This window comes from Arachis hypogaea, chromosome 19, assembly GCF_003086295.3.
Source record: "Arachis hypogaea cultivar Tifrunner chromosome 19, arahy.Tifrunner.gnm2.J5K5, whole genome shotgun sequence".
NCBI classification, from domain to species: domain Eukaryota; kingdom Viridiplantae; phylum Streptophyta; class Magnoliopsida; order Fabales; family Fabaceae; genus Arachis; species Arachis hypogaea.
The window spans coordinates 159306254-159334253 of NC_092054.1; the positions used below are offsets into that span (position 1 = coordinate 159306254).

The 28000-nt window shown below is 34.8% G+C and overlaps 3 protein-coding genes across 9 annotated transcripts; all 3 read left to right on the plus strand.

Annotated features, from left to right (window-relative positions):
• Positions 1 to 257: 257 nt before the first annotated feature.
• LOC112776865 (uncharacterized) lies at positions 258 to 10407 on the plus strand. 7 transcript variants are annotated; one of them, XR_011878124.1, is made up of 23 exons: positions 258 to 518; positions 617 to 769; positions 885 to 1044; positions 1150 to 1468; positions 1648 to 1785; positions 1861 to 2050; positions 2170 to 2300; positions 2833 to 3045; positions 3458 to 3624; positions 4068 to 4146; positions 4481 to 5008; positions 5092 to 5462; positions 5635 to 5712; positions 5797 to 5901; positions 6129 to 6296; positions 6451 to 6519; positions 6618 to 6845; positions 7106 to 7216; positions 7428 to 7538; positions 8088 to 8343; positions 8555 to 8665; positions 9226 to 9342; positions 9951 to 10407. XR_011878124.1 is itself a non-coding variant. In XM_025821134.3 (23 exons), the coding sequence occupies exons 1-23, from the start codon at positions 416 to 418 to the stop codon at positions 10111 to 10113; spliced, it is 3927 nt and encodes a 1308-aa protein (XP_025676919.1). In that variant the 5' UTR covers positions 258 to 415; the 3' UTR covers positions 10114 to 10407. The 7 variants fall into 7 exon arrangements, 4 of the variants coding, with proteins under 4 accessions (XP_025676919.1, XP_025676921.1, XP_025676924.1 ...); XR_003190207.3 differs by lacking the exon at positions 9951 to 10407 and adding an exon at positions 8971 to 9061 and having other exon boundaries at positions 8088 to 8201; XM_025821134.3 differs by having other exon boundaries at positions 8088 to 8201.
• An 881-nt stretch (positions 10408 to 11288) lies between these two features.
• On the plus strand, positions 11289 to 16160 carry LOC112776029 (plastidial pyruvate kinase 2). The gene is made up of 12 exons (XM_025819980.2): positions 11289 to 11897; positions 12099 to 12386; positions 12522 to 12687; positions 13307 to 13441; positions 13657 to 13767; positions 13874 to 13962; positions 14148 to 14210; positions 14328 to 14503; positions 14615 to 14717; positions 14814 to 14962; positions 15295 to 15403; positions 15703 to 16160. The coding sequence occupies exons 1-12, from the start codon at positions 11358 to 11360 to the stop codon at positions 15808 to 15810; spliced, it is 2037 nt and encodes a 678-aa protein (XP_025675765.2). The 5' UTR covers positions 11289 to 11357; the 3' UTR covers positions 15811 to 16160.
• A 9689-nt stretch (positions 16161 to 25849) lies between these two features.
• LOC112776950 (uncharacterized) lies at positions 25850 to 27219 on the plus strand. Its single transcript, XM_025821230.3, has 2 exons — positions 25850 to 26276; positions 26843 to 27219. The coding sequence occupies exons 1-2, from the start codon at positions 25903 to 25905 to the stop codon at positions 27000 to 27002; spliced, it is 534 nt and encodes a 177-aa protein (XP_025677015.1). The 5' UTR covers positions 25850 to 25902; the 3' UTR covers positions 27003 to 27219.
• Positions 27220 to 28000: the final 781 nt, after the last annotated feature.

The following is a 28000-nucleotide window of genomic DNA, read 5'->3' on the forward strand; positions in this document are numbered from 1 at the left end:
AAAAAAACTTAAAAATTATTAAAATTAATTATTTTTTATTATTAATCTAATTTTTTTAATTTAATAATTTAATAATATATTTTTAATTCACACTTTTAAATATTGATTACTAACTACTAACTAAAAATAATAAATTCTAGTGGTTGTCTAGTATTTTTCTATTATAAATATATCGTTTTCTTTACCAAATTATGAATATATTTATTATTTATTATTGACAAATCAATAAAGGTTAAACGGTGTCGTTTCTAATGCGCGCCCTCAAAAGCGCGGGAAAACTTTCCGCCTCTTCAATTAAGCTCAGGCACACTCAGATCCCCAAATAACCCACTCTGCAACCTCCAACCTAAAAATTCTGCAGAATCTTATTCTGATTCCAACAATACCCTAGTCCTGAGCAACATCAGCAAACACCATGGACATGGAAGGATTATCGCTAATCTGCGCCTCCCTAGGCACCGTCGAGGAGGATGACCAAGGCAACCGCATAGGCTACGTCAAGGGAGAATACTGCCTCGGTATTAATTTCACCCATTTCCCATTTTTGTTCTCTAAATTCAATTCGGTGAAGGTTTCTCGGTTCCTAATGGGTCAATTATCGGTACCGACTTTCCAGATAACCTGAAAGACTTGCTGAGGTTTCTGCGGCGCGACGACCCACAAACCCGTGAGGCGTTCAAGCAGGTGTGCAAATGGAACAAGGTTTCCAAGGATTTGATTCCGATCATTGAGTACTACCAGGAGGATCGAAATTTGCTTTTGAATGCAGGTTTAGCTTTGTTTTTACTTATTTGAATTTGAATGAATGATGCTGATTGTTGTGGGTTTGATTGATTTTTGGTTGTTGATGGCCTTTTCTATATATATTTATTTATTTATTTCAGTGAAGGTTTTGGTGTTCCTTACAATGCCAATAGAACCAGGTTCCACGGATATTCAGCAGCAGCTTGAGTATCTGTGGGGATTGAAGTCTGCACTGACGAGTAGTGATGTAGTTGCTGTGGTAGTGTCATTACTAGAAAGACCACTCGAGAATTTGGAACAGTAAGCTTTATATTGTAACTATTGTTGAAAATCATTAGAAGGGAAGGAATTGGGAACCTCTAGTTTGTGTTGGCATATCTCTTATTTATTTGTTCTGTTTTACAGTGATGCATTCACTGAGGATGATTGGAAATTGGTACAGCTACTGCTTACATTATTTAGAAATATCCTGGCTGTACAGGAAATCCCATTGCAACAGAGTTCAGCGGGATTTGCTACTGAGTTCTTATCAGTGAGAGATAAGTTTCTGGAACTGTTGTTCCGTGAAAATGTAATGGATATACTATTGGTTATATCTCAATATGTCGGTGGCTCCAGCATTTATCTCCAGCAGGATAACTTGCTTCTACTGGAAATTTTCCATTACATATTCTTCGGTCAGGATCCAGTGTTGATTGTTAAGACACATTTACATGGAGCAAAGGTTTTCCCTCTCAACTTAGCGCATCAAGTTACTAATTTACATTATTCTTTCTAGAATGTATTTCAACAATACAATGAACTAGTTTCTTTGGATACGTAATAATTTCATCTTGGTATCTGCTACCTCTCTAGCGGTTTTGTTTCTTATCTTTAAGTGTTATGTTTGGTCTTGTTTCTCAGGTGGAGGAAAACTCCCAAGCTTCTCTTAGCAGTCTCCAGTCCATTATGGAGGAGGAAAAGAAGAAAAAAAATATCTGTAGTCTCAACAATTTTAGTAGGCATTCTCAATTTAGTGGGACATTTTCAAGGCTTACCATGGTATTACATTTTGGCTCTTCTGTTTAGCTTTCATTATAGTAAACTTCAATGATACCAGTTTGCTCTTTTCGGTAGGATGGTTCTAAGGCAGTACTTAAAGGAAATCCTAATTCTTCTCTTAATGTAACGCTTAAATCAAAAAACATCACGCGAGCACATGCCAAAAAAATTGCATGGGACCATCCAAGGTTTCCTCCAACAAAGGATAAGATATTGGAGTTGCTTCAAGCATTTATTAATCAGTTCCTTTCTGGGGGATACAATGGTATAACTTTTACGATTTTCTTATTTTTATGTTTAGTTACAAGTATATTATTCTGTAGTTTTTCAATTGCAAACCAGAAAGTAAGAAAGTAATCGCATTGTAAGTTTAACCCGTGCCAGTTTTGATGCGGTCTATTCGTGAGGATATTGAAAAGGAGCATCCTGCAATTCAAAAAAGTGACGTTGTTGTTTTCTTTCAAGTGGCTGAATTTGTCACTTCATTTCAGTTTCACAAGTATTCAGCTTCTAAGGTGAGAATAGTTAGTTGAGATCTCATATCTCTTGGCACATTTTCTCCCTTCCTCTATTAATGCTAGAGATGTTAAATCCATATTTCATGATATTCATGGTTCTAACCAGGAATGACTTCTGATTCATCTGAACTTTGGAACTTGATGTAGATTCTCCACACATAAGTTCCTGACATTTTTACTCAAGTATGCAACTGTATTGATTTCATTTAGCTGAATATAGAAATAACTCTTTATTCACCTGATGAATGATAAATTTATAACAGAAGAATTTTGGCTGAATGATTGGAAACCAATAAAATACCATTACAATTATAAAGTAAACTGCAACATCATTTGTGCTTATGTGGTGTGAGCCTATGAAGATCACTTCTGCCTTGATTTATAATAGTACTACCTTTCCTTTGTGAAAGGATATGATCACAAACTTTGGGTTTAAATAATAGGCCCTTATTACTTTGATATCTATTTTGGGTTGGTTCTTTGAATTATTTTAATATGTTTTTCATACATGTTGTCTCTTCTTTAATAGAGTAAGGAGGGAGGGGATACATTTGAGACATTGGGCGACAAAGGTGTTTATTCCTCAGATTTCAACGGTCAAATATGTGGTCCAATTGCAGCATCCTTGAATGAGTCAATGTTTCAATTAGTGATCTCAAAGTGGCGCCAAGCCTATGAAGGTTTGAAGGAAACAAATGACTACAAGTTCCTATCTGCAGCTGGTTCACTTTTGAAAAACATGGTAATGTTCGCTGCAAAATTCTAATATTTTAAGCTATTTACTTTTGATTTCAAAGATGTATGTACCCTTACACAGTGATGTGGAAATTGAGAACTTTTGGCATTTCCTTCTTTTACATCTGTACTCTTATTTTAAATTATGATGCCTAGGTTATGATAAATATACCTCAGATTCTTCACTTTTGCAAACACTGTTGCGTGGAAATTACCATCTCATTTCAACTCCGTTTTCTTCACATTCCTCATTTCAGTCAAAATCTTGTCCTTTTCTCAAGTCCATAATCATTGTCTTACTCTTATACTAAGGATACATATTTAGGAAAACCCTGTCAATTGGGGAATAGTAGCAAGAACTTCACCTTTGCTCATAATCTCACTATAGGCTGCCTAATTATCATTTCTTGATTTTGCAGATTCGCATGCTTGATTTAGTACTTAAATTATTTCCAGAAGACTCCAAGGAGCCACAAACAGCTCGCATCCTTCTTTACAAGTTATTTTATGATCAGACTGAGGAAGGGATGACTCAGTTCCTCTTGAATTTGATAAAAACTTTTGACAACCACAAACAACCCAAAAGGTTTAACCTCTTAATCTAAAAAGGGAAAACTCACGTCTAACATACAAATGGGATTGCAATTTTTCATGTGTTAAATTCATACTTTGGCAGCATTCAGGTGTAGAATAATTATCTATCCGAAGTACTTTTCTTGATCCTTTACAATGTGTACTAGTTAATATTCTATATATCTATTTGTAGAAGTTGTGGGGTAATGCTCTATGCTGCTAGGCTGTAGTATGATTGCAATCAGAAGGGTGTTTATTTATAATCCAAACATTTTCTCCTTTTTTAGTCAACTCAACTAATTGATACTGTTCAATTTCAATCTGTTATGTGTACAACCAAAGGTATCCAACTATGGTCATGACTAATGATAATAGTGATTTTAATGCATATTTTGTATCTATGTTTGTGTATCATTTTTTGTTGTTGCAGTTCTTACTATCGTTGTTTCTTGTCAGTGATCTTGCAGATCTGGTGGAAATCATTCACAAGGTTGTAAAGCTAATGGATAATCTCCAATCTCGGGGAGCATTGAGGGTAAGCTGAGATTATTTATATATTTGTTTCGAACTGTTGAGTGTTGATTAAAATCTGACTTAAGTGTGTTTTCAAGCTAGCAACCAAAAATTTAGATCATTACAAACATTTAAAAATTGAAATGTGTACATAATTAATCAGGCCAAAATTTAACAATCATATAGATTACTCTAAAAGTGGGTACTTTAATTTACTGAATGAAAAGTGATATCCATAAAGTCAAATACCGTACAAGTCAAATTCTCCACTATCATTTGTGTTTTCATCTTGCTTATTATCTGATAATTTTGCAACTCTTAATCCTTTTCTTTATTTTGTACGTTACTAATTCAAGGTGTCTAAAAAATCAAAGAAAATAAGAAAGAAGAAACTTCCTGAAGTAATAGAATCCGCAGACAAACAAATTGAAGAGCATTCTAGCATTCAAAATGAGGATGGCATCTGTATTGGTAATGAATCAGCTGAAAGTCAGCCACTGCAAAAGGACAACCCATCAAATGCAAATCCCCCTGGTGAAGAAGGCATTGTTGTCCCTGATGATAGTGAACATGAAAATGTTGTTGAGGAGTTTGGGAACTTGGATAGTCTGGAGCCAACAGAAAACAAGAATCCCAAGCATGCTAATGAGGACGAGTTGGATGAAAACGTTGATTCTTCTGACGAAGAGCAATTAAATACAATTTGTGAAGTCGATTTCAAGGTCTCAACACTGGTCTCTACTTTTGCAAATCACAATATTATTCAGAAATTATGCTGGCTGCTGAAGTTTTATAAGAGCAATTCTCTTGCGACAAATCATTACATAATAAGCATGTTGCGAAGAATTAGCGATGACCTTGAACTCCATGCAACGTTCTACCAGGTTTAAGTCCAAAAGGCATTCCAGCTTCAATGATATTTAGTTGTTTATGAATGTGGATAACGTTTGTTAATATACTATTGCAGTTGTCGCTGCTCACAACTTTTTATGACATCCTGGTTGAACAAAAATCATGCCCCTGCAATGAATATGCAGATATAGTTGCTTTCCTGAATAGTTTGGTGAGAAAAATGCTAAAGAAAATGAAAAAGCAACCACTACTGTTTGTTGAAATCCTTTTTTGGAAGACCCGACGGGAATGCCACTACATCAATGCTGAATACTTACTGGATGAGCTTGGTCATTTGAGGAAAGAAAGTAGGAACTGGGGTAGTACTCAAGGAGATGGAGAAGTTGGTTCATCCGCTGCAAAAGTATGGACTCGTAGAAGTATAGCTGATGCACTTGGTGACGATGAAGCTGATGTTCTGATCACTCATGAGTTCGGATATCAAAAGTAGGATAAAATTCCCAAGCTCTGCTTTTGACAAGCTTTAGTTAGATTGAGATAACCAATTTTAGAATGTACCAATTATTATTGACTTAGATTTCACTGAAGATAAGTTTCTTTAATTTTCAATTTGTTTTATTTATTTCATAATCTGCTCCTTTTCTTCTTTTTTCTCCAGCAACGAAGAAATGCTTGACGATGTTATTGAAGGCTTTGTTTCTACCTTTGGCAGTAAGGATGGCAAGGATGATAATAGGTGCATTTACAACTCATCATCATAGTTGATCTGTGATTATGAGATTTCCTTGTTTCTAATACTTTGTTTATTGGGCCAAAACAGTGAGGGGAAAATGTTGGAAGATGAATCTCAAATAGCTCCAAGGAGAAAGAAAAAACTTATTCTTGATGGTGAATTGGAAGAACAAATCAAAGAGCTCTTTCAGAAGTAGGTTTAAACCTATCAAATTCTATTGTCTAAACTTTGAAGCATGCTTCAAATTACGCCTTGTCTATAGGCAATTTAGCCTTTTTCATATGGCACCACTGCCTCAAACATACTTCAAGGAGTTAGCATGATAAATTGTTTTCATAGCTTTCAAAAATTTGTTTCTCTTGCCTATAGTGTTGGTCTTCATTGCCATTGCTGACTTTAACTTGCTACTGATATTTTAGATTTAAAGATGATCCACAATGCAGTTGTCGTATTGCCGAAGCGCTAGATCAACATGGAAAAATCTCAGCGGCTCAAATTTTCAATAAGTTGAAAAAATTAGGACTAAAAGTTAGGCCTAAGAAAAAGATGCGCAATTCTGATGAACCCTCTTCAACTAGGCCTAATGTGTGAGTGTATTTTTTAACTCCTGCTTTGGATTTTTCCCTTGAAATTCAATTTAGCTGGATATGTAAAAATATTTTTCTCATCCATTCCTAGTTCAAGAAATATTTTTATTTTCAACTTTTTTCTTTTGAATTTTTTTTCAACTATATTTTACAGCCAGAAAAGAAAAAGAGTCCATGCTTTTAGTGAAGATCAAGAAGCTCAAATCAGAGTTTTATATGAACAGTGAGTGCACTTGGTTGCTTGTTGGAAGATTACATTTGAACTATACTATCTCTGTTTTTTATTTTGCTCATGGGATTTGGACTTTCTTATTGTTGCAGATTTAAAGATCACAGAAGATGTAGTTTCATGATAGCCAATTCACTGGATTTGGCTGGTAAATTCACACCTGCTCAAGTCTCTCGAAAACTTAAGCAGCTTGGCTTGTCTTTTCCTCAGAAGAAGAGCTCTGGAGGAGAAATGCTTGAAAATGGTGCAGATCTTGTGGATGGTTCAAAAGATAGAATGGAGGAATCTGATGATGAGAAATTGATATCATTGATCCCAAGGTAATGTGCTGATCTTCTTTCTGTACATCGTTGGTATAATAATGCTATATAGTTGCAATATTGTATTCACCAACTGTCATGCGGAACATCCAAGCATTCTGTATATACAGTTTTAGCACAAAATTTTCTCAAGGTTTGTGCGTAGTATTAAATATATGCTTAAGCTCAACTACAGCACTTTGTCAAATACAACTTTGTTGTGCTGCCCTGCTGAATGAGTCTCTTCTATCTTCAATTTCTAACTATTTATTTAATTCTAGGAAAAAAATGAAGAATGTCAAAGTATCAATTGAGCAACTACATGAACAGACTAGCAAGGATAGTTTGTCAAAAGATGATTCTGATGATGAAATGCTCAGCTCTGTTCGAAAGTAAATGTTTTTTTTTGCTTAACTTTTATTTGGATGGGGAGTTTACTGATCATTGATAAATGATAGAAGCTTACATGTTAGTATCAGATATCTAGTTTTAGCTGTTCATTCTTCTGGGACATGCCTCTATGTGCTCTGACTTGAAAATAGGATTGGCTTGTCTTGCATGTCTAAAGCTTATTCTGTTCTGAATTAATGACTTTTTGTTTAGGAAAAAAATGAAGATTGGCCAGGAATCAAATGTTGAGTTTCAAGAAAATACCAGTGAAGATACATTGTCAAGAGACGATCCTGATAATGAAATGCTCAGCAATTTTCTCAAGTATCTCTCTCTCTCTCTCCCCCCCCCCCCCCCAAAACAAAAAAAACATGGGAATAGGGAATTAAAGTAATCATGTGCTGCTGCCTATGTTCACTCTTTTCTTCATTGGGCCATAATAATATTGCTCAGAATGTACCTTTTCTTGTCAATGTTTATATGGATGATTGATGCATCTGATACATTTAGCTTTCTGGAGTTGCACCATGGTTGATTGGTGCACCTGCCATGTTTGAATCATCTTTAATTGATAGTTTACATATATTCCTTACTCTTATTTATCAATCTCAAACTGTAGCTTTGATGTAAATAGTAACTCTTAAAAAGTGGCAAAGCCTTTATGAACTTGTGTTCAATGGACACGATCGTTTTTTGGGTTGACATCCAAGGTAGGATTTCCTTCTAAGATCGAAAATGCATATTCAATGACTCTAATCACTTGTGATTTGATTTGGGTTTCATGAGTGAACAGAACCATGTATTTCAACTTGCATTTCGGATTTGTTTTTCCTTGTAATTTCTTCTTTTACATTTGTTAAATTTCTGATGTAGGAAAAATAGAAGATCCCTGCTTGCATCAAAGCACGATGACCTTGAATCTATCCAAATTGAGGAGACAATGGACAGCGATTCTTCTCATGGCGGCTGTAAAGATCTTTCGGAAAGGTATGTCATCTAACTATTTATTTAATTCTAGGAAAAAAATGAAGAATGTCAAAGTATCAATTGAGCAACTACATGAACAGACTAGCAAGGATAGTTTGTCAAAAGATGATTCTGATGATGAAATGCTCAGCTCTGTTCGAAAGTAAATGTTTTTTTTTGCTTAACTTTTATTTGGATGGGGAGTTTACTGATCATTGATAAATGATAGAAGCATACATGTTAGTATCAGATATCTAGTTTTAGCTGTTCATTCTTCTGGGACATGCCTCTATGTGCTCTGACTTGAAAATAGGATTGGTTTGTCTTGCATGTCTAAAGCTTATTCTGTTCTGAATTAATGACTTTTTGTTTAGGAAAAAAATGAAGATTGGCCAGGAATCAAATGTTGAGTTTCAAGAAAATACCAGTGAAGATACATTGTCAAGAGACGATCTTGATAATGAAATGCTCAGCAATTTTCTCAAGTATCTCTCTCTCTCTCTCTCTCTCTCTCTCTCTCTCTCTCTCTCCAAAAAAACATGGGAATAGGGAATTAAAGTAATCATGTGCTGCTGCCTATGTTCACTCTTTTCTTCATTGGGCCATAATAATATTGCTCAGAATTTACCTTTTCTTGTCAATGTTTATATGGATGATTGATGCATCTGATACATTTAGCTTTCTGGAGTTGCACCATGGTTGATTGGTGCACCTGCCATGTTTGAATCATCTTCTTTAATTGATAGTTTACATATATTCCTTACTCTTATTTATCAATCTCAAACTGTAGCTTTGATGTAAATAGTAACTCTTAAAAAGTGGCAAAGCCTTTCTGAACTTGTGTTCAATGGACACGATCGGTTTTTGGGTTGACATCCAAGGTAGGATTTCCTTCTAAGATCGAAAAATGCATATTCAATGACTCTAATCACTTGTGATTTGATTTGGGTTTCATGAGTGAACAGAACCATGTATTTCAACTTGCATTTCGGATTTGTTTTTCCTTGTAATTTCTTCTTTTACATTTGTTAAATTTCTGATGTAGGAAAAATAGAAGATCCCTGCTTGCATCAAAGCACGATGACCTTGAATCTATCCAAATTGAGGAGAGAACAATGGACAGCGATTCTTCTCATGGCGGCTGTAAAGATCTTTCGGAAAGGTATGTCATCTAAGTGCAATATTATTTGTTAATTTAGAAATTGCATACTGTTATCAGTTTTGATTATTTAGGCTGACCATGAGTTTGTTAGTAAAGGTTCATAGATATTTTGTCTACTTAGCATTTCTTGTTCGCTTTTACTGAAACAAAACTTATTTCCTATTCATCAGTTTGCCTGGCTGCTACAGTAGTATTAGTATTACTGGTTGTGTTTAATTGTAATGGGATAAGGTAGGTTGAGTTCGAATTGAAGATGAATAAGGTTGATGTGATATATTCATTCATTATATTCACAGATGACATAATTCTATATCGAGTTTAGCTAAGATGTACTAAGGGTACAAGTTAAGGTTATCAATTAGGAAAATTTATATTAAAAAAATAAAAAATTTAAATTTTCAATGCATTTATTATTTATTTATTAAAGTAAAAGTTTAAAAATTTATGCTAATAGTAGTCTTACTTGTGCCTTTAGAACACAAATTAGATAAATCCTAATCATTCTACATTATCTATAGCAAATGTAAAATTAACATTATGCATAGGCAGTTTGTGAGAAATTTTATAGGTTAAACTGATTTAGTGGTTGAATTGAATGGAATTGGCAGTGGAGAGCGGGTAGATTTAATGAACTCGGACAAAGTAGAATATCATCAAGTGGATCCTGAATTGGTGGATTCGGAGGATGAAGTTGTTGTTGGTGCACCTCCTGATAATACTGTATCCAGAAGGAAGCTGAGAATGGTGATTGATCATGAGGACGACGACTAAGGACAATCACTGCTTCTTGCAGGTTAATTAATGTATATAATATTATTATTAATGAAAGGCCATTTTATTGCTCATATGTATTTAGACATGCGTGATTAGCTCGAGCAGCGGAAAGCATCTTGAAGTTCTTAGGAAAGTAGTTTGTTTTATTTATGGTAAAGTACATTAGTACAGTAGAATATACGGTAGATCAGGCAATCTTTCTTAACTGAAATATGTATTGGGAAACTGAGACTTGCTGCATGCCATTATGTGCTTTGTTTTAGTTTACATTCAACCCAATCAATTTGACAATTTGTATTGTTGGCTCCCACGTTCACCCAGAAGCAATTTTAATTTTAAACATTAAAGCTTAGTTTTGTAAAATTTTTTAAAGAGGAGAAAAAAAACCATCTCATTTTATATTTGGTAAACTAAAAGTTTATGTGCTTATACTTGTAGTTTTTAAAAACTAGGAATATTTTTCAAAGTTGATTTGTGTTTATTAAAATTAAAAAGTCTAATATAACCTTATATAATAATAGAGATTAAGTATGATTTTAGTCTCTATGGTTTAGGCTGAATTTTCTTTTATTTCAACCTTTTTTTCATACAAAATCATTCCTAAGGTTCAACGTAATTTTAAAATTGTCCTTTCAAATAAATTAATTTTTAAAATCTACGGTTTATATTTTTTAAAAATATATTTACTTAAAAAAATTCACATAATAAATAAATAATTTTTTTTATATTATTACATCTAAACATAATTGTTAAATATTTTTATTTAAGATATTCAAATATAAAATTATTTTTATTTTTGAAAATACATTTTAGAAAAAGATTACCTAAAAAATTTTTTTTTGTAGAAATTTACCTAAACAAATTAAAAAATATACAGATTAAATAGATTAAAAAATAAATTTAAAATATTATAACAAAAATATAAATTAAATAAAAATTTTTTGTATATTGTTTGAAAATCTAAACTAGTATACTATAATAGGTTGCAGAAATTAGAATACTCTACTTTCTTTTAAATAATATTGTTAAATGCGATTGTTTATTATATAACATTTTTTGATCGCATATTTTTTTAAGTACATAATGATAAATCACACTTTTTTTTGGTGACTCATGATAAATCACACTTTAATAACACATTAAAGGAAAAAAGAGGAAAAAAAATTTTCCGAAAAAGAAAGTGATAATAAACGAAGTTGTTCAATTACCAAACCCAAAACGGCGTCGCAGTTTTGCAGGCAATGCATCCAACAACTTTGGGACAACATGGTAGCGCAATTCATTTGTTCGATACAAACGAAGTGTCTGCGTTGCGTGTGTCTCTCCCTCCTATACTTGTCTCAGAACCTCCGCCGAATACAACGGCGATTTCTACAAGCCTTCACATTTTCAGCACCCTTCCTTCTTATTCATTTCTCTATTCTTCACACAACCACCCCCCCCCCCTCCTCTTTATCCTTCTTCTCTTTTCCCCAACACACACACACAAAAGAAAAGCAAAAAAGTACTCTCTCTCTCTCTCTCTCTCTCTCTGCAGCACAATGTCTCAGGTAGTAGCCACTCGATCCATTAACATCACCCTCTCACGCCCCAGTTCCGGATCTGCACCTCACAGGCCGCAAACTTTCTTAAAGCCTCCAACTTTTGCTTCCAAAGTGTTCCAGCCACAAGGGAACATTGACGAGTCCTTCAAAGCTTCCTTCACAACCTGCCACGTCATCGACGCTAGGAAACCTACACCTACGGAAGTTGTGCCCGTCTCACCCGAGGATGACCAAAAGGTTCGTACTTTCTGCCGCTTTATGCAAATCCTTGTTTGTGTTGCTTGCTTGGTAAGAAAACTAAGAATGGGCAAGTGAGGGAATTGATGTTTTTGGAAGGATCCAGAGATGCTAGAAATGGAAGATAGTGTTGTTGGTTTTGGGGATTGCTAAAATTTGTAGTTGTAACCCTTTCTTTTTACGGTATTTGGTGACCATTAGATTGAGGAAGAGTTGCAGCACTTGCGTGGCTTACAACAGCTTGGTGACACTGCTGTCGGAATGTGGTCAAAGCCTACGTTTAGGAGAAAGACTAAGATTGTTTGCACCATTGGGCCTTCTACGGATACAAGGGAAATGATTTGGAAGCTGGCCGAGGCTGGGATGAATGTTGCGCGTTTGAATATGTCTCATGGTGACCATGCTTCTCATCAGAAAGTTATCGATTTGGTAAAGGACTATAATGCACAATCCAAGGATAATGTAATTGCAATAATGCTCGACACCAAGGTAAGGTATCTTCACTGTTAAGTGGTTCTAACAAGGCTAATTTTCTGATGCTTTGTTTATTCTCTTGTCATTTCCTGTATTGTTCTTTTGATGTTGTGTTAGCTGCTTATTCTGTTTTTTTTTTTTTTTTGGCAGGGTCCTGAGGTTAGGAGTGGGGACCTGCCACAACCAATTACATTAGAACCTGGGCAAGAGTTCACTTTCACTATCCGGAGGGGTGTCGGAACCACAGATTGTGTTAGCGTTAACTATGATGATTTTGTTAATGATGTAGCAGTTGGGGACATGCTTCTTGTTGATGGTATGGAATCAACTTGCAGTAAAATGTTAAAGTTAGCCAAAACTTTGTGTTACTCAACCATGAGAGCTATTGATTTCTTTTCTCGAGGGGATTTCTTTTACTACTTTATGTATTTATCTTGGTACTGCATTCGGGTAGTCTCCTGGTCTTACAAATATGTCACAACTCGTCTGTGGTTTTTTTTTTTTTAATGGTCGAGTGCATGGATAAATTTTTTGCTTTAATCAGTGGGTGCTGTTTTAAGGAAGAAACAACTGCTTTTAATGAGTGAATGCAATCCAGCATGTTTAAGGAGAGTCACAAGCTTCTGAGGTCCATAGATCATTAATTATAATTTGCTGTCATGTGTTTCAGTCAGCCTGCAAATAAACAAAATTTTGGAAGATGTCCTCCGAAAAAATATGGTATACTACAGGCAATAGTTGGCAAAATGCATTTAAAGATTTGGCATTCTTATTGTTGAGTGATAACTTCATTTGTGTAATGTATTTGGATCTCAAAAAGAGACAGTGAGTTTAAAATGATAAAGGCTATGGCAATACTAAGCCTTTGTTGTATGCTATAATTGCTAGTGCTGCCTTTGATGAACTTGTATTCTAACTCTTCATATATCATGTAGGTGGTATGATGTCATTGATGGTAAAGTCTAAGACCGAGGATTCTGTAAAATGTGAAGTAGTTGATGGAGGAGAGCTTAAATCGAGGAGACATTTGAATGTTAGAGGAAAAAGCGCAACATTGCCTTCAATCACTGGTTAGATTTTTACTATTCCTATTCTCTATAATTTGCACTTAGTATGATAGTGTCTATTCCTTTCTTCATGCCATTGTGCATGCAATGCATGCTTATGCTTCTACTTATGCTTATGCGTGTCTTCATGTGCCTGTGTGCTGATGTTGGCTGTATATTGTGTTTCTGGTCATTTTCCATGGATGTAAAAATGTAAAATTCATATTGACTTGCTGCAGAGAAGGACTGGGATGACATTAAATTTGGAGTGGACAACCAAGTTGACTTTTATGCCGTTTCCTTTGTTAAGGATGCACAAGTAGTTCATGAACTGAAGAACTATCTGAAAAGTAAATATCTAAAATACTTCTCAAATACAGAAATGATTAATCCTGTTAGTTACTTATTTTCTCTTTATAATTAGAAGTATGATTAATTCCACATTCAATGCTGTAGGCTGTGGTGCCGATATACATGTCATTGTAAAAATTGAAAGTGCAGACTCCGTTCCGAACTTGCATTCAATAATTACAGCATCTGATGGGGTGCTAATCTAATCCCTGCACTATTTCATGTTTGATGCCTAATTCTGGACTAATGAATTTATTTAATATTGTGAAATCAGTCATCCTGAATTTTTAATGTATATGCTTAGTATGGAATTAAATTTTTGGACTAATTCCGCATTAATTGTTGATTTTGACCTATCTGCTTTCACAATCCTGTTTAGGCTATGGTTGCAAGAGGAGATCTTGGGGCTGAGCTACCTATTGAGGAAGTTCCACTTTTGCAGGTAAAATCCTACTTAAAAGAACTGATATTCAATCTTTAACATAATATTGGGCAGTATCATCCTCCATACCAGACATGAAGATGTTCATGGTAACACTCAATATGCCTGCTAATGTAGGAGGAGATAATCAGAATATGCCGTAGCATGGGAAAGGCTGTGATTGTTGCAACAAATATGCTTGAAAGCATGATTGTTCACCCAACCCCAACCAGAGCAGAGGTATCTGATATTGCAATTGCTGTTCGAGAAGGTTCTGATGGAATAATGCTTTCTGGTGAAACTGCTCATGGAAAGTAAGTAAATAACTTTCCCTGCTCGAATTATTATCTGATGAAATAATAAATTTAAATCAAGAACATGCATTGAACGTTGTGACAATAGTGATTAAATTTATTGTAATGCAGGTTCCCACTAAAAGCTGTGAAAGTAATGCACACAGTAGCATTACGGACAGAAGCCACTATACCAGGTAGTCAGATGCCACCTAATATTGGTCAAGTATTCAAGGTTTGAACTTTAGACTTGATTCATTTTGTTGCTACTCTCTCTCTCTCTTACAATCAATGCTGAAATGTGCGGTTTATTTATATTGGCTTTATGCAGAACCACATGAGCGAGATGTTTGCATACCATGCAACCATGATGTCCAACACCCTTGGAACCTCAACTGTTGTCTTCACTAGATCAGGCTTCATGGCTATTCTTCTAAGCCACTATCGACCAACTGGCACCATATTTGCTTTTACAGACCAGTGAGTTATTTTTCTCCCGTTTATCTTATTGATGAGAAATATGATAGTTGTCTAAGGAAGAAAAAAGGAATAGATGCAGGCTGATCGTGAAAATAAAATTATTCAGTAGCCAGTGATGAATGCCTCTTCCGAAATGCACTGGGTCACATTGTACATATATTTTACCTTAACATTTGGGTTGAAGTTCTTGTTTTTTTCTGTTTCTTTCTCTTTTTTCTTCTGATTCATTTAATTGAAGCAACTTGCAAGCACTCAATTGAAAGTTATTTTGTATTTTTCTGCCTTAATCATAAACTAGGCAACTTTATTATGTACCTTATTTTGCTGCTCAGGAAGCGGATACAGCAGCGGCTGGCTTTGTATCAAGGAGTTTGTCCTATATACATGGAATTCTCTGATGATGCTGAAGAGACATTCAAAAGAGCCTTGGATTTGTTGCAGGTAACTAATACTTGAATGATATCTTCAGCAATTCAGATGTTATCTTATGTGTACTGTACTTCTGTTCACATTTTAAAAAATGGCTGGTTGTTAGGGTCCAAACTTGTTTCAACCAATGTAGTCACTTAAATACGAACATACTGCTATTAGTCTATAAGCAAATGCTTTATGTTGCACTCACCAATGGAAGCGTCAACTTTTGCCATTAAAAATTAACTATTTGACTGGCCCTTTAGAAAGTAACTTTTCCCCTACTGTTTTAAGTTTATTATCATACATGTATTTGTTTGTATATGCAGAGGCAAGGAATGGTGAAGGAAGGAGAAGAAGTAGCACTTGTACAAAGTGGAAGACAGCCCATATGGAGGTTCCAATCCACTCACAACATCCAGGTCAGAACAGTGTAAAAAAAAAATACAGAAAGGTGGAGATAGACTAGCAAGAAAATAACCTTTAAGCTTTCGAGGAGACACTGCTTCAGGATTTGTAGGAAACATTTACGGCTTAGAAAAGTATATTTCATTATTCCCTCTTTGGAAGGGATGATGTCAATCTGCTTTGATTTGTTTGGTTGTTACTTGGTTTGCTCTGTTAGGTCTTTTTGTTTTGTCGTTTACTTTCTCATTGTTAATGTTAGCACGTTATGTCTGAACTTTTTAATTGTTTTAAAATTTATCGTGGAAGGATCATGCTGTTATTGAAATTTTGATAAGAAAATGGAATGAGAAACGCTTCCAAGCTTGAAGCAATTACTTGATCGTTGAGCTATTAATAGCCCTTATAATATATCGTTAAGCTGGTCGAAAGGAATGTAAAGGTTCCTTCAACAGCGCTATTTTCAGCTATTTTTTGAGCCATAGAAAATTGTTAAATTGCCAACAATTCAAACAGACGCTTGTTCAGACTAATATTTTAATTTTTAAATACTTCTTAGTTGGATTGCTAACTGGAGGTATAATCATGATCTTGTTATGAAATCGGAATGCTATTTGGAAAACAAATTTTACCCCATGCCTTGTTATTTAACTGGATTTTGGTTTTGTTCTCTATGAATTAAAATGCTGCGGAAGTTCTCAAAAGTTGCCGACTTATTACACTAAGAAAGATATTTATACGAAGTTATCAATATTGTTGGAGGTAGACAATTCGTGATTCATGAAGGTTTTGAAAATCGATTCGAATTGACCGGTCGAACTGGTTGAATCGAAAAAAAGAACGGTTCGAACAGATGTTGAAATCAAAGATTGAAAAGCCGATGTTAGATTGTCAAACCGGTTGAAAATCGGTCAGTCGAATCGAATCGAGATCTGACCGATTTTTTTAATTTTGCAAAAACCCCACCATCGTTTTGGATGCTGGGATGCCCTAGCCAAAAGCCAATTACCCAACCCAGCAACCTTAACTCCACACAACAGCTAAACGCGAACCCATCCCTCCCATCACCCTCGAGCTCCTCCTTCCTCTCACCGTCATCGATCTCAATCCCTCACCTCTGTCCAGCTCCCGCCGCCGTCGCCGAAATGAGCTTCGAAGTCACCGTCGTTATTGTGCAGCTCTGTTCCACCATTGTGCAGCTACTGTTTCAGCTTTGAAAGCACCGTCGCGCAGCTTTGTTCCATCTTTGCCGGGCTCGCCTCCTGCCTCCGTCACGCAGCTCTGTTCCATCGTCGCCGGCACTATCTCTGTTCCACCTGTCATCCCTTTGGTTGTGCCCTTGTCCCCCTCTTGCTTAAGATCTACTCTGCTCTGTTCTAGGGCCTCTAGCTTCTAGGTATTTTTTTAATAATAATTGTTGAATAATTGTTGTTAGTTAATCTGTAAACTTGTTATGAGTTGAATAATTGTTGAATAAGTGTTAATTAATCTGTGAATCTTGCTGTTTTTACTGTAAATTACTCCATTGTTAATGATTCCGATAATTCATCTGCAGAAGGTGATGGGGTCTTCAGGCTTGAATCCTTTGAAACTAAGTGTTGCACGTGGGGTATGCCTGTTTTGTGTCTTCTTCGCTGCTGTGCTCCGTTGACCATTGTGCTGTGTTTTTCTGTTTAATTAAAATTTTTCTTTGAGAACTTAGCTTTGCCATGCTTGATAAATTGTGCCAATTATGCATTTCTTGAAATTGGTATGCCTCTGTAGATTCTAAATAGTGTGTTTCATGATTCTGATTTTGATAATTTGAGTAGTTTATGAAGCATAGTTCACTGTTATTGCAAATGATTTGGGACTGCTTTGAAGAATGTATGAAGTATATTACTTGCTGTGTTTGGAGTTGTGTATTAATTAAATTGGTTAATTTGTTATTTGAGCCATGTTACAGCTTGTTGTTAAATAAAGTTTAAAGTTTCAATATCCATTTATTAGTTGGTAATGTTAATATTATTAATAATATTAATAATACTACTAATCATAAAGTGGAGAGGGATTGTAGAATTTGTCATAGGTTTGGAGAGTGATATTCTGAGTCTGGTGTTTCAATTGAATTGGGTTGTGCTTGTAAAGATGATTTTGTTGCTGCTCACAAAGTATATGCTGAGACATGGTTTAAGATTAAGGGGAATTTGAGTATAAATTCCATCTTTACTTTATTCTGTTTAACTGCAAAATTTGGTTTTTGATATTTTTTAATGTTGAATTTGATTGATTCTATGGATATTTTAGACACCCTTTTGTTTATGATTCATGGAATTGAGAATTGGATTGTTTGATACTGCTCTATATGTATACTTGTTCTATGTCTCGGTACTGAGTTTGACAAATATTCTCAATTATTTACAGCTATGGTTCCTTCTTGAACGGGATTTTATTTTTTCCAAAAGAAATCATAGAGAATTTTATTTTTCCTTCGATGACCAGTTCAGTTTTCAGAACCTTGCTGATGCATAGTCTAGGCTCTGCGAATGTGAAGATTGAAGTGGACTCAGCAGTGGATGTCAAGCTATGCTTACAAGACTCGAATGAATTCCATACCCTTGCGGCGAGCGTAGCTGCTGCGCTCACTCATCATTGATGTTGCGTTCATCAACAACAGCTTCTTTGCGCTTCTTTCGGCACCAATCTCAATTTGGTACTCTTTCTCATCCCAAACCCTTCCTTTTTCCCATTACTCTCTCTTATACCACTAATATTGATGCCATCAAAGGCAGGCCCCTTCTCCTATATTCTATTAGGAATCTCCAAAACCTTGATTCTGCTTTGCATCTCTTTCACAAGATGGTTTCCGTAAACCCTTTGCCATCTGTGAAGGACTTTAATTTATTGTTTAGCTCTATTGTTAAGATGAAGCATTACACAGCTGCCATTTCGTTAATCAAACACTTTTTCTCCTTAGGACTCAAATCTAATATCTGTACACTCAATATTATTGTCAATTGTCTGTGCCGTTTGAATCACACTCCCTTTGCCTTCTCTGTGGTGGAGATGATGTTCAAAATCGGTTTGGAGCCCAATGTGGTCACATTTTTACCACCATTGTTAATGGTCTTTCCAGGATTTTCTAGGAATTTCTAAAGATTTCTAGGTTTTTCTAGGGTTTTTTTTTGCGTTTTCTACGCTTTTTTAGAGTTTAAAAAGTTTTTTAGGATTTTCGAGGGTTGTTCTAGGGTTTTCTAGGGTTTTTCTGAGTTTTCTAGGAATTTCTAAGGTTTTCTTGGATTTTCTTACGATTTTATAGGATTTTCGAGTGGTTTTTATGGTTTTCTAAGATTTTCTTAGGTTTTTCAAAGATTTTCTAGGATTTTCTAGGGTTTTCTAATGATTTCTTGGGATTTCTAGGGTTTTTCTTAGGTTTTCTAGGGTTTTCCTAGGGTTTTCTAGGGGTTTTCCAAAGTTTTCTAGGATTTTCTAAGGTTTTCAAGGTTTTTCTAGGGTTTTCTTTGCGTTTTCTACAGTTTTTTAGAGTTTTAAAGGTTTTTTAAGATTTTCAAGGGTTTTTTTAGATTTTTCTAGGGTTGTTCTAAAGTTTTCTAGGTTTTTTAGAGGTTTTTCTATATTTTTCTAGAGTTTTTAGCTTTTTCTTAGGGTTTTCTAGGGTTTTTTATGGTTTTCTAGGGATTTCTAGGGTTTTCTAGGTTTTTCTTAGGATTTTTTAGGGTTTTCGAGGGGTTTTTATAGTTTTCTAGGATTTTTCTAGGGTTTTCTTAGGGTTTTCTAGGGTTTTTCTACGACTTTCTAGGGTTTTCTAGAGTTTGTAAGGTTTTTTAGGATTTTCGACGGTTTTCTTAGGGTTTTCTAGCGTTTTCTAAGGTTGTTCTAGGGTTTTCTAGGATTTTCTAAGGGTTTTCCAATGTTTTCTAGGGTTTTCTAAGGTTTTCAAGGTTTTTCTAGGGTTTTCTTTGCGTTTTCTACGATTTTTTAGAGTTTTAAAGGTTTTTTTAGGATTTTCGAGGGTTTTCTTATAGTTTTCTAGGGTTGTTCTAAAATTTTCTAGGGTTTTTAGAGGTTTTTCTATATTTTCTAGGGTTTTTAGCTTTTTCTTAGGGTTTTCTAGGATTTTAGGATTTTCTAGGATTTTCTAGGTTTTTCTTAGGTTTTTTTAGGGTTTTCGAGGAGTTTTTATAGTTTTCTAGGGTTTGTTAGGGTTTTCTAGGATTTTCTAGGGATTTTTAGGGTTTTCTATGGTTTTCTTAGGATTTTCTATGGTTTTTTAGGGTTTTCGAGGGTTGTTTGCGATGTTCGAGTGTTTTTCTATGATTTTCTTGGGTTTTCTTAGGTTTTTCTAAAGTTTTCTAAGATTTTCTATGATTTTCTAGTGATTTCTTGGGATTTCAAGGGTTTTTCTAGGGTTTTCTAGGATTTTTAAGGTTTTCTAGGATTTTTGAGGGGTTTTTTAGGGTTTTCTAGGATTTTCTTAGGGTTTTCGAGGGGTTTTTATGGTTTTCTAGGGGTTTTAGGGTTTTCTAGGGTTTGTTAGGATTTTATATGGTTTTCTTATAATTTTCTATGGTTTTCTAGGGCTTTCGAGGATTTTTTAGGGTTTTCTAGGGTATTTGAGAATTTTTCTAGGATTTTCTAGGTTTTTCTAGGATTTTCTAGGGTCTTATAGGGGTTTCTAGGGATTTCCTGTGATTTCTAGGGTTTTCAAGAGGTTTTCTAGTGTTTTCTAGGATTTTCGAGGGTTTGTCTAGGGTTTTCTAGGATTTTATAGTTTTTTTAGGATTTTCTAGGGTTTTCTTAGGATTTTCTAGGGTTTTCCTAGGGTTTTCTAGGATTTCTCTACGATTTCTAGGGTTTTCTAGGGTTTTTAAGGTTTTTTAGGATTTTCGACGGTTTTTTAGGGTTTTCTAAGGTTGTTGTAGAGTTTTTCTGGGGTTTCTAGAGTTTTTCTAGGGTTTTCTACGGTTTTCTAGGGTTTTCTTAGGGTTTTCTGGGGGTTTTCCTAGGGGTTTCTAGGATTTTTTTAGGATTTTCGAGGGTTTTTTAGGATTTTCTAGGTTTTCAAGGGTTTTCCTAGGATTTTCTAGGTTTTTCTAGGACTTTCTAGAGTTTTCTTAGGTTTTTCTAGGATTTTCTAGGGTTTTCTAGTGATTTCTTGGGATTTCTAGAATTTTTTAGGGTTTTCTAGGATTTTGTAGCGTTTTCTAGGGATTTGTAGGGGTTTTCTAGTGTTTTCTAAGGGCTTTCCAGGGTTTTCTAAGATTTTCTAGGATTCTCTAAGGTTTTCTAGGATTTTTCTTGGTTTTGTTAGGAATTTCTAGGGTTTTTCTAAAGTTTTTCTGGGTTTTCTAGTATTTTCGAGGGTTTTTCTAGTGTTTTTTAGGATTTTATGGGTTTTTCTAGGATTTTCTAGGAATTTCTAGGATTTTCTATAGTTTTCTTACGATTTCCTATGGTTTTCTAGGGTTTTCAAGGGTTTTTTAGTATTTTCTAGGGTTTTCTAGTGATTTTTTAGAATTTCTGGGGTTTTTTAGGTTTTTCTGGGGATTTCTAGGGTTTTCGAGGGGTTTTTATGGTTTTCTAGGGTTTCTTTAGAGTTTTCTAGGGTTTGTTAGGGTTTTTCTAGGGTTTTCTAGGATTTTCTAGGGATTTCTAAGGTTCTCTTAGGATTTTTTATGGTTTTCTAGGGTTTTCGAGGGTTTTTTAGGATTTCCTAGGGTTTTTGAGGGTTTTTCTAGGATTTTCTAGGTTTTTCTTAGGTTTTTCTAGGGTCTAGGATTTTCTAAGATTTTTTAATGTTTTCTTGGGATTTCTAGGGCTTTTCTTGGGTTTTCAAGAGTTTTCCTAGGATTTTCTAGGATTTTTTAGTGATTTCTAAGGGTTTTAAGGTGTTTTCTAGGGTTTTCTAGGGGTTTTCCAGGGTTTTCTAGGAATTTCTAAGGATTTCTAGGTTTTTCTAGTATTTTCTTTGCGTTTTCTACGCTTTTTTAGAGTTTAGAAGGTTTTTTAGAATTTTTGAGGGTTTTCTTAGGGTTTTCTAGGGTTGTTCTAGGTTTTTCTAGGATTTTTCTGGGTTTCCTAGGGATTTCTAAGGTTTTCTAGGATTTTTTACGATTTTCTAGGGTTATCGAGTGGTTTTTATGGTTTTATAGGTTTTTTAGAGATTTTTAGGGGTTTCTAGGATTTTCTAGAATTTTCTAATGATTTCTTGGGATTTCTAGGGTTTTTCTTTGGTTTTCTAGGATTTTCCTAGGATTTTCTAGGATTTTCTAGGGTTTTCTTTGTATTTTCTACACTTTTTTAGAGTTTAAAAGGTTGTTTAGAATTTTCGAGGGTTTTCTTAGGGGTTTCTAGGGTTTTTTAGAGTTGTTCTAGGGTTGTTCTAGGATTTTTCTGGGTTTTCTAGGAATTTCTAAGGTTTTCCAGGATTTTCTTATGGTTTTCTGGGATTTTCGAGTCGTTTTTTTGGTTTTCTAAGGTTTTTCTAGAGTTTTCTAGGGTTTCTAGGGTTTTCTAGGATTTTCTATGGTTTTCTTAGAATTCTCTATGATTTTCTAGGGTTTTCGAGGGTTTTTTAGGGCTTTTGATGGTTTCTCTAGGATTTTCTAGGTTTTTCTTTGGTTTTTCTAGGATTTTCTAGGGTTTCTAGTGATTTTTGGGATTTCTAGGGTTTTCTAGGGTTTTCTAGTGTTTTTCTAGGGTTTTTTAGGATTCTCTAGGGTTTTCGAGGGCTTTTCTAGGATTTTCTAGAAATTTATTGGTTTTTCTAGAATTTTCTAGGGTTTTCTTAGGGTTTTCTAGGGTTTTCTTTGGGTTTTCCTAGGGTTTTCTAGGGTTTTTCTAGGATTTTCTAAGATTTTCTTGGGTTTCCTAGGATTTTCTAGGGATTTCTAGGATTTTCTATGGTTTTCTAAGGTTTTCGAGGGTTTTTTAGGGTTTTCTAGGATTTTTGAGGGTTTTTCTAGGATTTTCTAAGTTTTTCTATGGTTTTTTAGGGTTTTCTTGAATTTTCGAGGGTTTTTCTAGGGTTTTCTAGGATCTTATAGGATTTTCTAGGGATTTCTAGGGTTTTCTATGGTTTTGTTAGGATTTTCTATGTTTTCTAGTGTTTTCGAGAGTTTTTAGGGTTTTTGAGGGTTTTTCTAAGATTTTCTAGCGTTTTCTTAGGTTTTTCTCTGGTTTTCTAGGATTTCTAGGGTTTTCTAGTGATTTCTTGAGATTTCTAGGGTTTTCCTGGATTTTCTAGGGTTTTTATAGGGTTTTCTAGGATTTTCTTGGATTTTCTAGGGATTTCTAGGGGTTTTCTAGGGGTTTTCAAGGATTTTCTAAGGTTTTCTAGATTTTTCTAGGATTTTCTTCGCATTTTCTACGCTTTTTTAGAGTTTAAAAGGTTGTTTAGGATTTTCGAGTGTTTTCTTAGGGTTTTCTAGGGTTGTTCTAGGGTTTTCTAGGATTTTTCTGGGTTTTCTAGGGATTTCTAAGGTTTTCCACGATTTTCTTATGGTTTTCTAGGATTTTCGAGTGGTTTTTTTGGTTTTCTAGGGTTTTTCTAGGGTTTTTTGGGGTTTCCAGGGTTTTCTAGGGATTTCTAGGGTTTTCTATGATTTTCTTATAATTTTCTATGATTTTCTAAGGTTTTCGAGGGTTTTCTAGGGTTTTTTAGGATTTTCTAGGATTTTCGAGGGTTTTTCTAGGGTTTTCTAGGATTTTTTATATTTTTCTAGGATTTTCTTGGGTTTTCTTAGGGTTTTCTAGGATTTTCTTGGATTTTCCTAGGGTTTTCGAGGGATTTTCTTGGATTTTCTAGGGTTTTCTTGGGTTTCCTAGGGTTTTCTAGGATTTTCTATGGTTTTCTTAGAATTTTCTATGGTTTTCTAAGGTTTTCGAAAGTTTTTTAGAGTTTTCTAGGATTTTCGAGGGTTTTTCTAGGATTTTCTAGGTTTTTCTAAGGTTTTTTACGATTTTCTTGAATTTTTGAGGATTTTTCTAGGGTTTTCTAGGATTTTATAGGATTTTCTATGATTTTCGAGGGTTTTCTGGGGATTTCTATGGTTTTCAATGGTTTTGTTAGGATTTTCTATAGTTTTCTAGGATTTTTTAGGGTTTTTAGGATTTTCGAGATTTTTTTAGTATTTTCTAGGTTTTTCTAGGATTTTCTAGCGTTTTCTTAGGTTTTTCTAGGATTTTCTAGGGTTTCTAGGGTTTTCTAGTGATTTCTTATGATTTCTAGGGTTTTTCTTGGGTTTTCTAATGTTTTTCTAGGGTTTTCCAGGATTTCCTAGGGATTTCTAGGGGTTTTCTAGGATTTTTCTAGGATTTTCTAGGGGTTTCAAGGATTTTCTTGGATTTGCTAAGGTTTTCTAGGTTTTTCTAGGGTTTTCTTTGCGTTTTCTACTGTTTTTTAGAGTTTTTAAGGTTTTTTAGGATTTTCGAGGGTTTTCTTAGGGTTTTCTAATGTTGTTCTAGGGTTTTCTAGGATTTTTCTAGGATTTTCTATATTTTTCTAAGGTTTTTTAGCTTTTTCTTAGGATTTTCTAGGGATTTCTATGGATTTCTAGGGTTTTCTTAGAATTTTCTTATGGTTTTCTAGGGGTTTCGAAAAATAGAATTGAAAATAAAAACATGAAACATTTTCTCGTACCAAACACTACCTAAATTTTATAATGCGATTTTGTTGTTCGAAACTTCGAATTGTCTATTGTTTTTCGGGACTCTTTTTCTTTTGTAATAGATTTCTATTATATGTTTTGCGTTCTTTAGAGGTGGCAAAACGGGTCGAGCCCGTCGGGCCGATCCGCTAAACCTGTTAAAAAAGGTGGGTCGGGCTAGGATTTGGAGCCCCCAAATTAAAGAAACCCGCCAAACCCACACCGCCAAATTGGCAGGTTTTGGCGGAGCGGGGCGGGCCGGTCCGTCGGGCCGAAGATTTTTATTTTTTTTATTAAATAAAAGAGTGATTACTGTTATAAAATTAATAGTTATAGAATTTTAAACACTTTTTTTTCATTTTTTGTTTTTACTCTTCTTTTAGCTATTAACTTTATTTATTTTATTTTACAATTTCGTATATATGCTCAAATTATGTGACTTATCTTTTAAAATAAAGATGATTCTATTGACAAATATTATTTTGAACAATTTTGTTGAAGTTAAAAATTAAAAAAAAATAGTAAAAAATTATATTATAATTTGACTATTTTTTATTTGTATTTGGTTTTTTAATTTTATTTTTGGTTAATTTTAATGAATTTTATTTAAAAAAAAAAAGAAGCGGGCTAGCCCACCAATCCGCCAATCCGCCATAAAGCGGGGCGGGCTAGCATTTTGAACCCATTTTAGTTGGCGGGGCGGGACGGTCCACTCCGTTTATGGGGCGGGCCTAAGTGGGGCGGGGCGGGTTGGGGCGGGCCGGCCCACTTTGTCACCCCTAGTTATTGGGGTGTATCGTATTGATATGGAGTTAAATTTTTTTTAAACAATAATATATAAATTGAAGGGTAGGTATTGTGAGGGAGAGAAAACTTAGCCTCTGATTTGTGCTCAAACTTGATTGATGAAGAAAACATACTCTAGGTATTTTGTGTGCATATTTTTTTTGTCAAGTGTGTAGCAAATTGCAGGATAATTTTTATAGTTAAAAATAAAAAAAAATTAAAAATCCAAATCGATGGGTTAAAATTGAAAATTAAAAAAAAAACAGAGTTTTTAATTTGTGTCATATTAAATCAGACCTTTCGATTTATTAACAGCCATCTTCTACACCCTTAAATAATACACAAAACCCAAATAATGATGGATAATACATCAATTTTTTCAATATCAAAATTAAAAAGTATTTTTTCGGAGCGTATTTATTGTAGTTTTTTATTTTTTATTTGATTAATTTGAGTACAAAATATGTTTGATTTGTGTTTTATTTTTATTTTTAATGTTTTTAATTTTTAAAGTTTTACAAAAATAAATATAAAACCAAAAGTAATATTTTATTGTTTTTAACATTTTTTGTTAATAAAATCCTAAAAAAAAAATCTGAAAATGAAACAAAAGAAGCTGAAAGCAAGAACTGAGAGAAGTAAAAAGGGTTCCATTACCGTTGGCATTTCATTTCTCTCCGCAAAAACGGCATGACGCATTCTTTAACATCGTCGTTTCATTCCTTCTTCTTCTTCCCTCCTTCTTCATCATCCGTACAACTCAACACACCAAAGCTTCAACTTCTGTTACCAATGTCATCAAATTCTCAACCGCTTCCCCTCAAATTATCTCTCACACAAATAGAACAAGAACCACCACCAACAACAACAATCGCCACAAGATTCGAGCTTCGTCCTCAACCGATGATCCTTCACCATCTTCATCAAGTGCGACGAATTTCATTTTTTTTCAGTTCCGCTGCTCTAACTGTTACTTTGGCGGTGGCTAATCGTGTGCTGTATAAGCTTGCTCTTGTTCCCATGAAAGATTACCCCTTTTTCCTTGCTCAGTTCACCACATTTGGGTAAACGCTATCATTTCTCGCTTTCAATTTAGTGTCGCTCCTCTGTTGCTTTTTTTGCATTTTCATTTGCTACTTTTCACTGCCAAAATTCTGTTTTCGTTATTAATTTTACTTTTGGGGTTTATGTTGTGTCTCTTTAGAGTTATATATATAATGTTGCTTGATCATTCAAAAGCCAAGTAATAAAATATAAGGGCAAAAAAAGGTTATAAGGATTTGAGAACTGGAGTGGGACCGTGCTAAAAATTTGATGATAAAGTGGGTGTCCAGTGTCCACACATATTATAATGGTTTGGTCATTTTGGGTTAAACAATGTTTGTGTCTAATAGATGATTGGTATAGAAATAATATTTTTCCCTCATCCAATCATTATTCACATGAAACAGAAGTGTTATTAGTTGAGAGTGGAGTAACAGTGTTTTCTTATAATGTATAAAAAAGGACATAGCATTACATTTATGTCAAAAATTCATGCATATAAAACAAGTCTCAATTGATTGGTAGTATATCAGAATTAATTTCTTCAGAATAACTCTGGTTTGTTGTATCTGTGTCATGTATGCAGGTATGTGGTTGTGTATTTTAGCATATTGTATATCAGAGATAGGGCAGGTATTGTAAGTGATGAGATGCTAGCCATTCCAAAACTTCGCTTTCTGGCCATTGGGTTTCTTGAAGCTTTGGGTGTGGCCACTGGAATGTTTGCTGCAGGTACTTATCTTTGATGGTTGGTAGGATCAATTCACTACACTACACTACCCTCCTCCTTTCTTTTTATTATTTTTATTGCTACCACCTTTTTAATTTTGATTTATGCCCATTCACCTATTATAAAGTTCCTTATATATCGTCACTACACAACAAACTAGCTACTATGGAGATTGGAGAGTGAGTAAGAAAAAGTATCCAAAATAAAAAAGGATGACAAAGGATAAGACATTACTTATGCATCTATGATCTATCCCAACACAACATAATTCATAACTTTTTTTTTATAAATAAAAGGAGAACTCAAATATATATTAAGGAAATTATTAATTAAATTTAATTTTTATATATCGATAGTATAAAATATTTTACATAATTATTTAATTATATTTTTTAAAATAATCATTTATAAGATCAATATAAAAAATATTTATTTTTATTAACGTGATATTATATAATTAAATGTACGTATAAAATTATTTTATAATAATTCTGATTCTTCTTTTTATTTATTTTTTTTCAGGTTTAATTTTACAGTTTAGGATTTAGGGTTTGGGGTTTGGGGTTAGGGGTTTAGGGGTTTGGGGCTTTAGGTGTTTGGGGTTTGGGGGTTTGGGTTTTGGGGTCTAGGGTCCGGGTCTAGGATTTAGGGTCTAGGGTCTAGGGCTTGGGGCTTGGGGCTTGGCGCTTGGGGCTTGGGGCTTGGGGCTTGGGGCTTGGGGGCTTCGGGGGCTTCGGGGGCTTCGGGGTTAGGGGGTTAGGGGGTTCGGGGTTCGGGGTTCGGGGGTCGGGGGTCGGGGGTTCGGGGGTTCGGGGGTGTAGGGTCTAGGGTGTAGGGTCTAGGGTCTAGGGTCTAGGGGTTTTAGGGGTTTAGGGGTTTAGGGGTTTAGGGGTTTTAGGGGGTTTAGGGTGTGAGGGGCTCAGGGGCTCAGGGGTTCAGGGGTTCAGGGCTTCAGGGCTTCAGGGCTTCAGGGCTTCAAGGATTCAGGGGTCGGGTTCGGGGTCGGGGTTCCGG